The 12,712-nt window shown below is 35.2% G+C and overlaps 1 protein-coding gene across 2 annotated transcripts in view; it reads right to left on the bottom strand.

The window, feature by feature from the left end:
- Window positions 1–11,183, bottom strand: part of LOC107667254 (tight junction protein ZO-2-like) — a 39,875-nt gene extending 28,692 nt beyond the window's left edge. The window contains exons 1-2 of one of the 2 annotated variants that reach the window (XM_016458875.1): window positions 11,040–11,183; window positions 3,925–4,048 (exon numbers count right to left, since the gene is read on the bottom strand). Coding sequence is in view for 1 of the 2 variants with exons in the window: in XM_016458873.1 (XP_016314359.1) it covers window positions 3,925–4,048; window positions 5,971–6,062 (216 nt within the window). In the remaining variant the exon portion in view is untranslated. Of the gene's footprint in view, window positions 1–3,924; window positions 4,049–5,970; window positions 6,256–11,039 lie in introns of those variants that run through there. The other variant, XM_016458873.1, reaches the window with a different exon arrangement.
- Window positions 11,184–12,712: the final 1,529 nt, after the last annotated feature.

The raw sequence follows: 12,712 nt of genomic DNA, 5'->3' as shown, positions 1-12,712 counted from the left end.
GGTTGCGAACCAACTTCATAGGTGCATACCGCCACCTACTGTGATGGAGTGTGAAGAGAATGTACCATGTCTCACCTACATCTTAAATTCTGTTCATTATTCCACAATTCTTAAGAAATCTCATGACTGCACTTATTTGTTTTCCTGCATTTGGACCATCATTCAGGATACTACTTAATGAAATTCTTTAACTCCTAAGGATTGTAATTCATCTTTAAGTCGATCTCTTTCTCTTTCATATGCTGTACATATCATCATAACGTGTTCCACTGATTCATCTGTTAAATAAACATTACATAGACCAGTATTATGTTTCCCTATAATGTATAGTGTTTGGTTAAGATTTGAGTGTCCTGTTCGTATATGTGTTAAAATGACTTGTTCCCTTCTACTTATGTTATGAATGATTTTTCTTCTCTTTATACTCCTTTGTACTTTGTGATAATGCCTACCTGTTTGACATGAGTCCCAGTATATCTGCCATACAATATTGCATGCATTTAATATTAACTGTTTCCCTTCTATTCTGCTGAGTGCAATATTTATACTTGGATCATCCATATTTAAGGATTCTTTAGCCATTTTATCTACCTCTTCATTACCTTGAATTCCCACATGTGCAGGTACCCATATAAACCGAGTAATTATCCCTATCTGTTTAATACTATATAGTGTAATCATGATTTCTATTAAAATGTCTTTTCTATTTGATTGCCATGATTGTAAACTCATAAGAGCTGCCATTGAGTCAGAGCATATTATTACTTTATCCGGTCTTACTTCATATACCCACTCTAATGCCATAAGGATAGCTACCATCTCTGCTGTATATACAGAAGTACCATCCGTAATTCTTCCAGCCTTCCTAACCTGAAATTCTGGAATGCAAAATGCAGCACCTGTCCTTCCAGTTTCTATGTTCTTTGATCCATCTGTGTAAATTTGGAGAAATGAATTTTTTATATATTTTATATATTCTTTGACATACGCTTTTAAATTAAACCCCTCCCCCATTCCCTTCATTTCGTTTAAGTCACTGTGTGTACATTAATGAGGAAAAAAAATTAACAAATGATTTTAGCAAATGGCTGCAATATAACAAAGAGTGAAAAATTTAAGGGGGTCTGAATACTTTCCGTACCCACTGTATGTTCTTTGATGCATCTGTGTAAATTTGGAGAAATGAATAATGCATACTTTTTATATATTCTTTGACATACGCTTTTAAATTAAACCCCTCCCCCATTCCCTTCATTTCTTTATGTACGTTTAAGTCAACTTCTGATTGTTCTAATAACCAAGGTGCTACTGGAGAAGTTACTATTACCGATGCAAATTTATTTGATTCTATTCCAGTTTCATTGATCAATTTCTTAATTTTCCATGCAAATCCTTTACCTGGTTTATTTACTGTTTCCCAACTTTCATTAAGTACTTCTCTTACAGGATGATCCTCTCTTTGGCCCTGAAGATTAATCCAATATGCCATGGCTAGTTTTTCTCTTCTTAAATGTAGAGGCATTTCTGAGGACTCCACCTGTATTGCTGCAATTGGTGTCGTCTTAACTGCTCCTAGAACCAATCTTAGTGCTTTCCATCCTCCTGTTGTTAATGTTGTTGTTCTTTGTTTCCGTTGTTGAACGCCGCGCACAAATGACGTCGCTGTCGACCGGCTTATACGTCACTTCCTAGTACATACTGTCGGTGCGAATGCAACCCGTTAAATGGTACTGGGAAATAGCTCGCGCAAAATCGTCCCAGTACTTTAGTACTGTACATTTAGTTCTGGAACTAAAGCGGTGCGAAAGGCCCTCATGTAAGGTGGACACAGTAACAGAAACAAGTGTGGACCTCAGAAAACAGACTTTAAGTTCAAACGTACTCTCTGTGAAATTAAAATAAGCGAACTGAACGAGTTTTAACAGTAACGTTACTCACATGACAATCATCCTTAACATTTCTACTCAGAAACAGCCGCCTCTCCACAACTACGGGCATCTCGCAAACTGCACTAGACTGTAAAATAAAGATGTTTACTTGAAAGAAATGGTTTAATATTTCGTGTTGAGTAAATAAAACGTATGGATTATAACTCTGAAACCTCTGAACAGCGACAACACAAGTGCCTAAAGATTTGAACTGTTGTACTGTAAATCCCGAACGTACCAATAAATCAGTGGGGGTGGTAATGATATCCAATGATCTTTAACCTCTATTGAATTTGCGATTAATACCCATTTATTCACATTAAACTGGCTTTACCTTGCCGCTATAGTAGGTTAGACATGATTTGAGGAATTAAACAACGAGCAATGCTGTATTTCTTTCACAGCGTACCCTATGAGGCACAATGGACGGTTCCAAAATCGCTTATCTATCGACTGCATTTGCATACCGGCTTAGCTCATGAATATCAATTAGGATGCGCGCTGGCATTGCTTAGCAACCTTACCGAAGCTTCCAGACACGTAACGTACGTAATTAATATTCATAAGTGAAGTCCTCCCCACGGTAGGACCTGTGTATTTTCTATGGGATAATCTCTTCAATGGTTAAAACGTTTGGAATTGCAAACTCCCTAAAGTCCTGCTCGGAAGGGATTAGTTTTACTTGGAGAAACAGGGTAAGGTCATAACTACCAGAGCTTGTCTGTGATTTTAATCTGGCCGGAATCAGACATTAATTTTAAAGACGGCGCGTTTATGTGGCGGTAAAGATTATAACGTTAGTGTCTTTTGCTATAAAGTTGTTCCGTGCCATTAGCATGCTAAAAAGTTGTTTCTCTGGTTCTCCAAGTTTCTGAAATGGGTGCTGGACACACAGAAGACCCCTGCAAATGAAAAGAGGGGCTTCACGGCTTATTCAGAGAGATAATGTGGCTGTTGCGTCAAGCATGCGTTCCTCGAGCATTTTATCAAGCTGTCGCTCCAAGCGCTTTTTTTTAAATGCTTAAGTATAATTAATATAAGCACGCCGGAGGTTTATATTTCACAACGACCCTAAAAGGCTCCCAAACAAGGGCATTAACAGCAAACAAGCAAATATAGATGCTCCAACAACAGTTTAAATTCATTCAGTTTAGTGTAAAATGCAGCTTTTACCTACAATCAGGCTTGGACTGACTATTAATATGTAACATAACTTCACATTAAAAAGAGTGACCACACTGGCCAAAAAAAAAGTACCATAGTACTACCATACATATAATGGTGTAATTTGAAATATATTAATGTCAAATGACTGTGGTGATTCTCTCTCACACACACACACACACACACACACACACAGAGAGAGAGAGACATCGGTGCATGTAAAAGAAAACAAAATGTTTACATTTCATATTAGTAAAAAATGTATCCTATCATTGGCATTCAATAGTCAATAATATAATTTTTTTTTTTTTTTTTTTTTTTTTACAAATACTAGAAAAAATTAAACACTGTTTTTGTCTATCTTATGTGATGGTGGATATGCCTGAGAAATTTTGTCAAGCATAACAAATTTATGTCGAATCATAGAAGAACTCACTTTTAAACTTCCTCTTAAAAATATATTGATGTCAGTTCCTCTTCATAATTGTTGAGGTAAGTAGAGAAATTAAAAAGAAAAGCTTTATATTTGAAAGCAAAAAAAATATGTCTAGTGTGAATGGCAAACAAATGTTATATTTTGGAAAAATAATTAAGATACATTTTTTTTTATAAGATTAACAATTAAAAGATCAATATAAATACTCTATATATAATAATGATAAGAAAATACCATCTCGTAAACAATTTAAAATATATATTTTTTAAGCTTGGTGCATTTGTATATTTCAATTCCAACTTGTTTGAATAGCCTACAAAATACATGTCAACACGGGCAAGATGAATAATAATAATAACCACTATATGTTTTCATGAGAAATTTTGTGTGTAGTACCTGTAAAAGGGCTGGGTAGCTGGGAGCAGAGAGGCGTCGCAGACACAAATACTGAGCTTTGTGGGGCAAGGAAAACCTTTTGGAGTGGCGTGACCGGAATAACTCTATTTGGTTGGACTGGTCACTGTAAAAGACATGTTTAGTTAATAACACTGATCATAGACTCAACAACAACAAAAAATGTTAGTCACTGTAAAATCAGCTACATCTAGAGATATTTTCAGAGTAAAACTGAGCACGATCCATTATTTCTCACACAGCCCAAGTCTTAATCACATAACCACAAGTCAGTATGACAGTATACGCAGTACTCAGTTGATCTGTTAATAGCTCAAACATGTTTACTAAATGTTAGTGTGTGTGCATGTAAATAAATTGTCTAACCCTGCAATTACACCTGATCATGCAGTATGATTTGTTGTAGCTTAGTCTGACAAGAAAATACAGAACTTAGCTTAACAAAAGTGCTTTGAGTATAATTCACAAAACAAGTGTAAGCACCTGCTCTGAGTAGAGTACACTTGATCTCCTTGGCAAGAAAATTGTAATTATTAACTGCGCTGTTTAGCATAACTGCTCAGATATGTTCATGAGGTCTTTGCCAGCAAAGTAGCCCGAAGGAATGAACTATTGTTTCAGTAATACGAGTCCTCAGGTTCAAGAAACTGGAGCAGCTAATTAAAACTCTAAAATGTTCAAAAGAAAGCTAGATTTCGGAGTGACATTTCCTGATGATCATCCCTGAAAAACTCACCACTGATGTCTGAGTCGGCCTAACTTTTCACTGATAGTCTTGAGCCTAGATATGTCAGAGCGCCACACAAATACACTCTCGGAGAGAAAAAAAAAAACCAGAAGCTGTCACTGAGGCGGTACTCTTTCAGAAGGTACTAATATGCACTGCACTATTTAGGTACCAATTTGTACACTTTTGGTGCTTTTACTGTACTAATATATTCCCGTTTAGGGGTAAATAAAGTACAAAAGTGTCCCTTTTGAAAGGCACGCAGCTTTTAGAGCCCAGGTCAAAAGAACTAGCCTCTATGGCTGCGTCTGAAATACTCTGAGTAGGTACTTACTTCACAACTGTTAAAAAATATGTTCTGTAGTATGAATGTAATTCTGTTGTACTACATCCTCCATGTTGTTGTTATCATGTGACCTATAGGTCTACAGCATCAGTTGCGTAAGTTGGAGAGAAAGGACCCCAAACAAACATTTAGTTTGGGTTCTTTTGTGGTTTGACCGAGTTCCCTTTTAAGTCCACTTACATTGTGAATCAAAAGCACTACGGTCAATTACAGCTGGTTCCTTTTCTGATTCACTTTAACTGAACTGTTTCATTTAAAGTGTGCAATATGTCAAAACACCCTTAAACACCCTTAAAGTGAACCTTTAAAAATGCGAATAATTTCAGAACAGTTCAATGTAATATCCAACATATTGCACGTCATAATTAAAAATTGTAATGCCCAAATTCACTTGTAGCATTTAAAACTACTGATTTTAGTTTTTAGCGTTTCTTTCCTATGTTTGGTATACATTTCCAATCGCAATCTTATTATGATATGCTATTGAACTATGAATCACAATGTGTATTGCATGACGTAAAGTAGATGACAATATTGAGTGTCTCTTTCAATGTTTGTACTGCATATGGAATTTTTAGTAATTTTATCATCTGCTGGATGAAATGTCAAAGTTCAGTCACACGAAATTACACGATCTGAGGTATCACTCATGTCTGAAAGTTTAATACTTAGCATGGGGTTTACAAAGCACCACCCAGAATTCAGTGTTAAGCAAAACTGATTTGCTCATTGAAAAACTCAAATACTTTCCAGGGTCATCATGTCACACATAGAGTAACAATTATAGTACAGCAATTATAGCATTTATACTATAGTAGAATGAGCGACAATATATACTCAAACACATCCGATCATTAGTGTTGTTAACACACCAATGTACCAGCTACGCCGGTCTCGAACAATACCAAACATTAATTTCCTGGTTTTTCTCTCTAGTATCTCCTACATAACTCACCCCGAGGGTCTCCACAACCTCCGGCCGGGTGGCAGCAGCTCGCGCTTGTTGAGAGGCGCTTGCATGATGGTGATGAATTTCTTGTACTTCATTTCAAAAGTTCTCTGGTTCCTCTCCGTTCCTTAGATCTACAGAGGCTCTCAGCGCCACTTAACCTCTCCGTTTACCAACTATAACATCACGACAAAGCTAAGTATAATCTCATGTAAAGCAGTAAACGGTAATTTTTCTATTAGACCCATCATCTGCAGTAGTGAATCTGTCCTGCTCTGTGGAGTCTCATAGATGCCCCACTCTTACATAATTCTGGAGATCTCAAACATTAGTCTAATGAAAACGCTGTGAGGGGGGTAATTGTGGTACTAAGCCATGACAGATCATGGATGCACCCTGGCCCAATTCTCTGTAATCCCTCTGCCGCTGCTGGCTTAGCCTGCGCCCCACCATCACGCATACATGCACACATATGCACACGATTTGTCTGTTCGCAAACAGACCACCCTAGAGATGATTTCCAGCATGTTACTTTGGTGCAGGGATGGAGTAACCGGGCATCCAGGCCTTTTCCTCCACCCAGTGTCATGAAATTATCATCCAGTGGTTTGCGCACTGGATTATGGGCAGGCGGAGATTGTGCTGCCAAAGTGCAGGGGCTCTAAAATCCCCTCCACACTCATCCAAATCACCTAAAGCCCCGCAAATGAAACCGTCTATTTTTAGGTTTGGTTACAAACGTATGGTTTAAGGCATTTTTTGACAGGTCACGTTTTGACAGAGCAGCTCTGGTAAGGTCCGCTCAACTGTAAAAACTACTCCGATTCATCAGTCAGACCTCAGAGCAGAAACAGGATTATTCCGAGACCACAGAGTATGGTGTTTTGTGCTGGCAGACGAGCAGCAAAAGACCTGAGCAGCCATAATATGGGAAAGCGAAGGCCAACAAAAATGTGGAAACAAAAATTCTCAAATTTAAGCGGATAACATTTAATCTAGAAATATAGCTATTTATAGCAATGGCAATATAGCTGAACTATCTTATGTATTCAAAATAAATTTCAGTTGTTTGACGACATAAAAGGGTGCTTTTTTAATTTAGAAAAAACATTTAAACCAAAAAGCCACTGAAAACTAGATTCTAGATGTTTAATAATTATTTAATACTATTTCTAATACATAAACCTTTCTTTTAAAAAACTAATAAAATGTGAAACACACATTAAAGCACATTACAATATTCAGAATGCTACTTAATACTAGAAGCAAATATAACTGGAATATATATATATGGAATATATAGCCCTAATTCTAAAAGTCTAAATGAAAACTGAACATTTGTAATGCAATTATAATGATTATTGGATATATATGGATGGAGTAGTCCAGTTAGCCATTTAATTGAGGAGTTGGCTTCAAAATCTAAAGACATCCTTGTCATGGATTTTCAGATTTTAATATTTTTGTGAATTTGTGGTAAAAGCCACACAAAGGTAGTATTCGTTTCATTAAAACTGTCATTAAAATTATTTTTTTGTTATATATACACACATCGGCCACGCTGCACTCTAAATAGTGGCATTGATAAACCAATATTGACTGTAAACTACAATTACCACAATAAGATTTCTGTATTTTCTTAAATGTGATCATAAACCAAGTTGCCACATTTTGTCAATGCTATCTTAAGTTTTTTTTTTTTGGTAAAATAAAAAAAGTAATGGCAATCTACTAGAGTAAACAAACACGAATCAAAGCACCTTCCAATATCAGCATAAATGGCGGCTGAACCACACACTATAAATGGTTCAGTCAGCAATTACGTGCTGAAGCCTGTTGCAGATGTCAGCAGTGTTGTGACCTCACTCATACAGACAAGCCCGTATACATCTGCACACACACGGCTCTCATTACACTTACATTAGACATAATAATAGCACTTACACAATATCACTGCTGGTCTAACCACTTCACACTACAGCGGTTTAAGAGACACAATAAAAGGTGCATTTAACAACAGTAGCCTACTTGTTTTTTTTGGGTAATATGTCAGACCACTTCGAAAAGTAACAGTGTACTTTTCCTCAACAACCTACGCAATTTAAAGGGACAGTTCACTCAAAAATGAATATTCTGTCTGTTTACTCGCGCTCCTGTTGTCCCAAACCTTTCTGGAACATGGAAGAAGACATTTTAAAAATGTCTTTTCATCCATACAATGGAAGTCAACAGTCGCCAAAATTATTTGGTTACCAACATTCTAAAAAAAAAAATGTTTTTTTAATATTTTGAAGACTTGACTAAATAATATTCTTCAAAATATAAATAATATTTGTTTTAATGCTCCACAGAAGAAAGAAGGTCATGCATGTTTTTGGAACAACACGAGGGTGAATAAATGATAACCAAACTTTCATTTTTGGTAGAACTATCCCTTTAATATGTCATTCATACAGCACAATGTTCACACCAAAGTTTAATACTAAGGATTTAGTGTTTGTTTAAAACACAATATGAACAATAGTCTTTAGCAAGCACCACTAATGATAACTGAGAAATGCACCAGTAGTCATAACCCGCTGATACTGTATTGTGTACTTCCAAACTGTTGACCTTCATGAACAAATGACCTTTGTGCTCCACTCTGACACAATGTAAAATCTGCTCAGGCACGCAGACTCAGTCCAAACTTGAACACATTCTGTAATACGCCTGAGGAACATTAAATTGCACCAGTATCAGAGGTTTTTCCTGTAATATGAAAGGCAGACGCCTCAAATAACATATTCAAACCAGTCTGATCCTGAACATTATTTTGTAGAAGATACCAAAATGCACCAGTATTAATAACACCATGAAATAATAAGATTCTTAATATCTAGAAACTTTTGCCAGGCTTGTCAGAATATACTTAGATATTTCTAAGAATGCTCATCTAATGAATTTTACAGCGTAAAGTTCAGAAAATCCCTAAAGTCAGCTCAAGTGGATTAAGAACTCAAATGCATTATGAAACCTGACGTAACAAAAGCGATTCGCTATTTTCAGTCTACTGATTCAGCTGGGCTCATATTATAACTTTATGTTTGAAACCTTGTAGAAATGTCAGAAATTCACAGGTAAAGGATTATGTGTATTCTCATGTATTTCAGCTGTTGTCCAAGTCTTTAATGCCTTTACGTAAGCGGAGCGTGGCAGTGTAAGCCGCAGTCTTTCCCATGTGTTCGGCTCATGCAGAATCACGTCTACATTATGCAATGCACATATGTACTGCCATCCTCTGACAGATGCATATTCAATCCTCAAATAAATAATGTCATATTTCAATCACACCTCAGACAGCATCACCGAGTAAAAATATGTATAGACCTGTAATAACTCATGATTATCGAATCGCCTGCGATTATGAACGCGATATTGCGTAGCTTGGCAGTGAACTACGGCTCTGTGTATACCGCTCCATCTGAAAGCAGCTGATGGAGATTTACTACTAATCACAGAACCGGCTTTACTGACGAGATGCGCATGACAATCGCATGCGACTAATTGCACAACCCTACTCATGATATAAAGCTGTTTATTTCAAACTGCTTTGAACAAATTGCACTTTAAAGTACACTATATACATTTTAGCATGGCTTTAAGATTTTAAGGATCATTATTTTTGATGCATGAAAAGTTATATTATGGTTAGTTGTGTTATTCTGGGTTTATTTACCAAAACAGCAGCACTGAAAAGGAAACACTCATGTTATTTGTCCCTTTCTAACCACTGCTGTCCTCATGCGAGTAACTCTGAGTCACTGTCCAAAACTATGAGTCCCTCACCCTCCCCACCTGGACATGACGAATGACAGAAAGACACTAGAGGTGTGGCACTGAACACAGAATAACACGGTTTCATTTACTACTCATGTACAGTTACAGTTCAGAGTTTGGAATAATTGAGTTTTTTTTTTCTCTTTTGCTCACCAAAGCTGCATTAATTTGATTAAAAATGCAGTAAAAATAAATGTACGCTGATTTGGTGCTTAATTTGATCAGTTATTATTGTTACTCAATTATTAATAATAATTTTTATATTATTATGGATGTTGAAAATTGTTTTTCCTACTTAATATTTTTATGTAAACTGTTATCATTTTTTGTAGATTCTTTGACAAATTGAAATTCTTTGAAATATTTTGTAAGACTATAAATCTTAATTACCCCACAATTTCTGAATGGTTGTGTATTACGGTTTACACAAAAATATTAAGCAACACAAATCGTTTTCAGTAAATATGATATAATAATAAAAATGTTTCTTGAGCAGCAAATCAGCATATTAGAATGATTTCTGAAGGATCATGTGGCACTGAAGACTGGAGGAATGATGCTGGAAACTCAGCTTTGCATCAGTAATAAAACTGCATTTTAAAATATTAAAACAGAAAACAGTTATTTAAAATTGTAATAATATTTCAAAATATTACAGTTTTACTGTACTTTTAATCAAATAAATAAGCCATGAAGAGACTTCATTCAAAACCATTTTTAAAAAATCGGTGTATATTTCCTGTTTTATTTTTTTTCTCCCTACATTTTGTTTAGCTTTGTCAGACAAGTTCAAATTTTCCAACACAAGCAGTTATCGTTATTATTATTATTATTAATTAACAATTGTTTAAAATAAAAATAAAAATTCAATCGATTAATCATAAAATAGATTTGTTTACCAAGCAAAAGTGTACAATAGTTTAGTTAAACGTCTCCGAATCGCAGCGTATTGAGGTGAAAATCGCTGAAGTTTCGTGAGAAACATGCAGGACAGGGAACACCTATCATGACGTAAGTTAGGCCTAAAACACGCTGCCAACGCACGCCAACTGCGCTCAAGAGAAGACGAAATTAAATACTATACTATACTAAAGTTCACATTAATGTGTACATTATCTAAAAGCAGCAGTTTTATGTTCATATGCCATTACTCAAGTTTTAATCCGCCTACTCCCCCAAAACAACAGACAACCGAAACCAGTCAACAGAGAAACGCGACAAAAACAAGAAAACTCCTCCAGAGTGAAAGCACGTACCTTTAGAGGATACTGAAGAGCCATGAACTCTGACAGACGCACGCGGGGTTCGGTGTGATCTGTATGTGACTGGACACTTAAACAGAAAGACTGAACAGCCCGGTTCTGTGTACAATCCCAGATTTCCTGAATCTTCCAGGTATGGGCGTGTCCACGAGCGCGCAGGTGAGCGCAACAGCGCATTCCCAAATCACGTGACCACGCCCACACCTGACCAGCGGATTGACTCAAACCAGAAGCCTCCATATGTCATCTTTAAAGTCTGATGATTTAAAAGCTTTGTGTCGTGACCAGATGCTTTCTTCTTTCTGAAATGTAGTGGTCAATCTTGTAGGAAATAGTGTTACCATAAGGGTCAGGATAGAAGATAATAATAATAATAAAAAAAAACATTACATTTATAAATGGTAAAATGTTTTTAAAGATGATTTATGAAGTTAATGATGTTCCCTGCATTAATGATGTAAGAGTTGTGAATAATTCAGATGTTAAGAAATGCTCAAAAAGTGATTTGAAATAAAAACTGTGCTAAAGAGGTCATTTTTAATAACTATATAGTTAAAATCACTCAAAATATCTGATCAAATATGCTATGGTGACATTTAGCTTTGGGCCTATTTTTCATGTTTTTTTAATCATATAAACTTATTTTAAAATCCACACGAGTTGTGTTCTTATTGTAATATATATATATTAGTGCTGTACTACATCTCACATTTTTAAAAAATAAAAATTTTTGTTTACATAATATATGTGTGTGTACTGTGTATATTTATTATGTATATAAATACACACACATGCATGTATATATTTCAGAAAAATGTTACGTTTATATATTAAATATATTTATATATGATATAAATTATATGAATATAAATATATACATTTGCTGTATGTGTGTGTGTATTTATACATACATATTAAATATACACAATACACACACATATAGTATGTAAACAAAAACTTTTATTTTGGATGCGATTAATAATTTGACAGCACATATATATATATATATATTTGGTTTGAGACTAAAAATATGCAAATTATCCTTTAAAAGGGCCTTTATCTCCTTGTAATAAAAATGTTAATATATAATACAGTATATTATTTACATAATATATTGATTTGAAGAAAGTCACGTCTTTACATTACTATATTCCAAAAAATCAAATGCTACAACTCATAATCAAAGATCATTTGTCTTACTGAGACAAACAACACCAATACACTCCCTAGTGGACTGTATGCAAACAGTGAAAACACTGTAGCATTCACTATAGCATGCACTATTATTTTTCAATAACAGATGAAGAGTACTGCTGTCTTTAATTTTGTTATAACCATGAATAAACATTAGAATAGCTTAAAATAAAATGACTGGTGTGTTAATAATTTTGCAGCTCTTCAGGCACATAATTTGCTATCTATACTCGTGTATAACAGAAAAAGTGGAGAAGTTCTTGTGAAGATGCAGCATTTAATAGCAACTATAAACATTCTACATCAAAGCACATTTAATTCATATATTACTCTAATCAAAATACATTTAAATTTAAATACATCTTATAAAAAGTTTTTAAAGATTGATGGTTTTTATCATCTTAAACCATGTAAATCTTTACACGAAGTAACATTAACCATAATAATACCCCCCCCCCCCCCCCACACACGCC

The sequence above is a fragment of the Sinocyclocheilus anshuiensis genome, unplaced genomic scaffold, assembly GCF_001515605.1.
Source record: "Sinocyclocheilus anshuiensis isolate Anshui unplaced genomic scaffold, SAMN03320099.WGS_v1.1 scaffold952, whole genome shotgun sequence".
NCBI classification, from domain to species: Eukaryota; Metazoa; Chordata; class Actinopteri; order Cypriniformes; family Cyprinidae; genus Sinocyclocheilus; species Sinocyclocheilus anshuiensis.
Note: the sequence above shows the minus strand (reverse complement) of the source record. Positions and strands in the feature narration are given on the sequence as shown.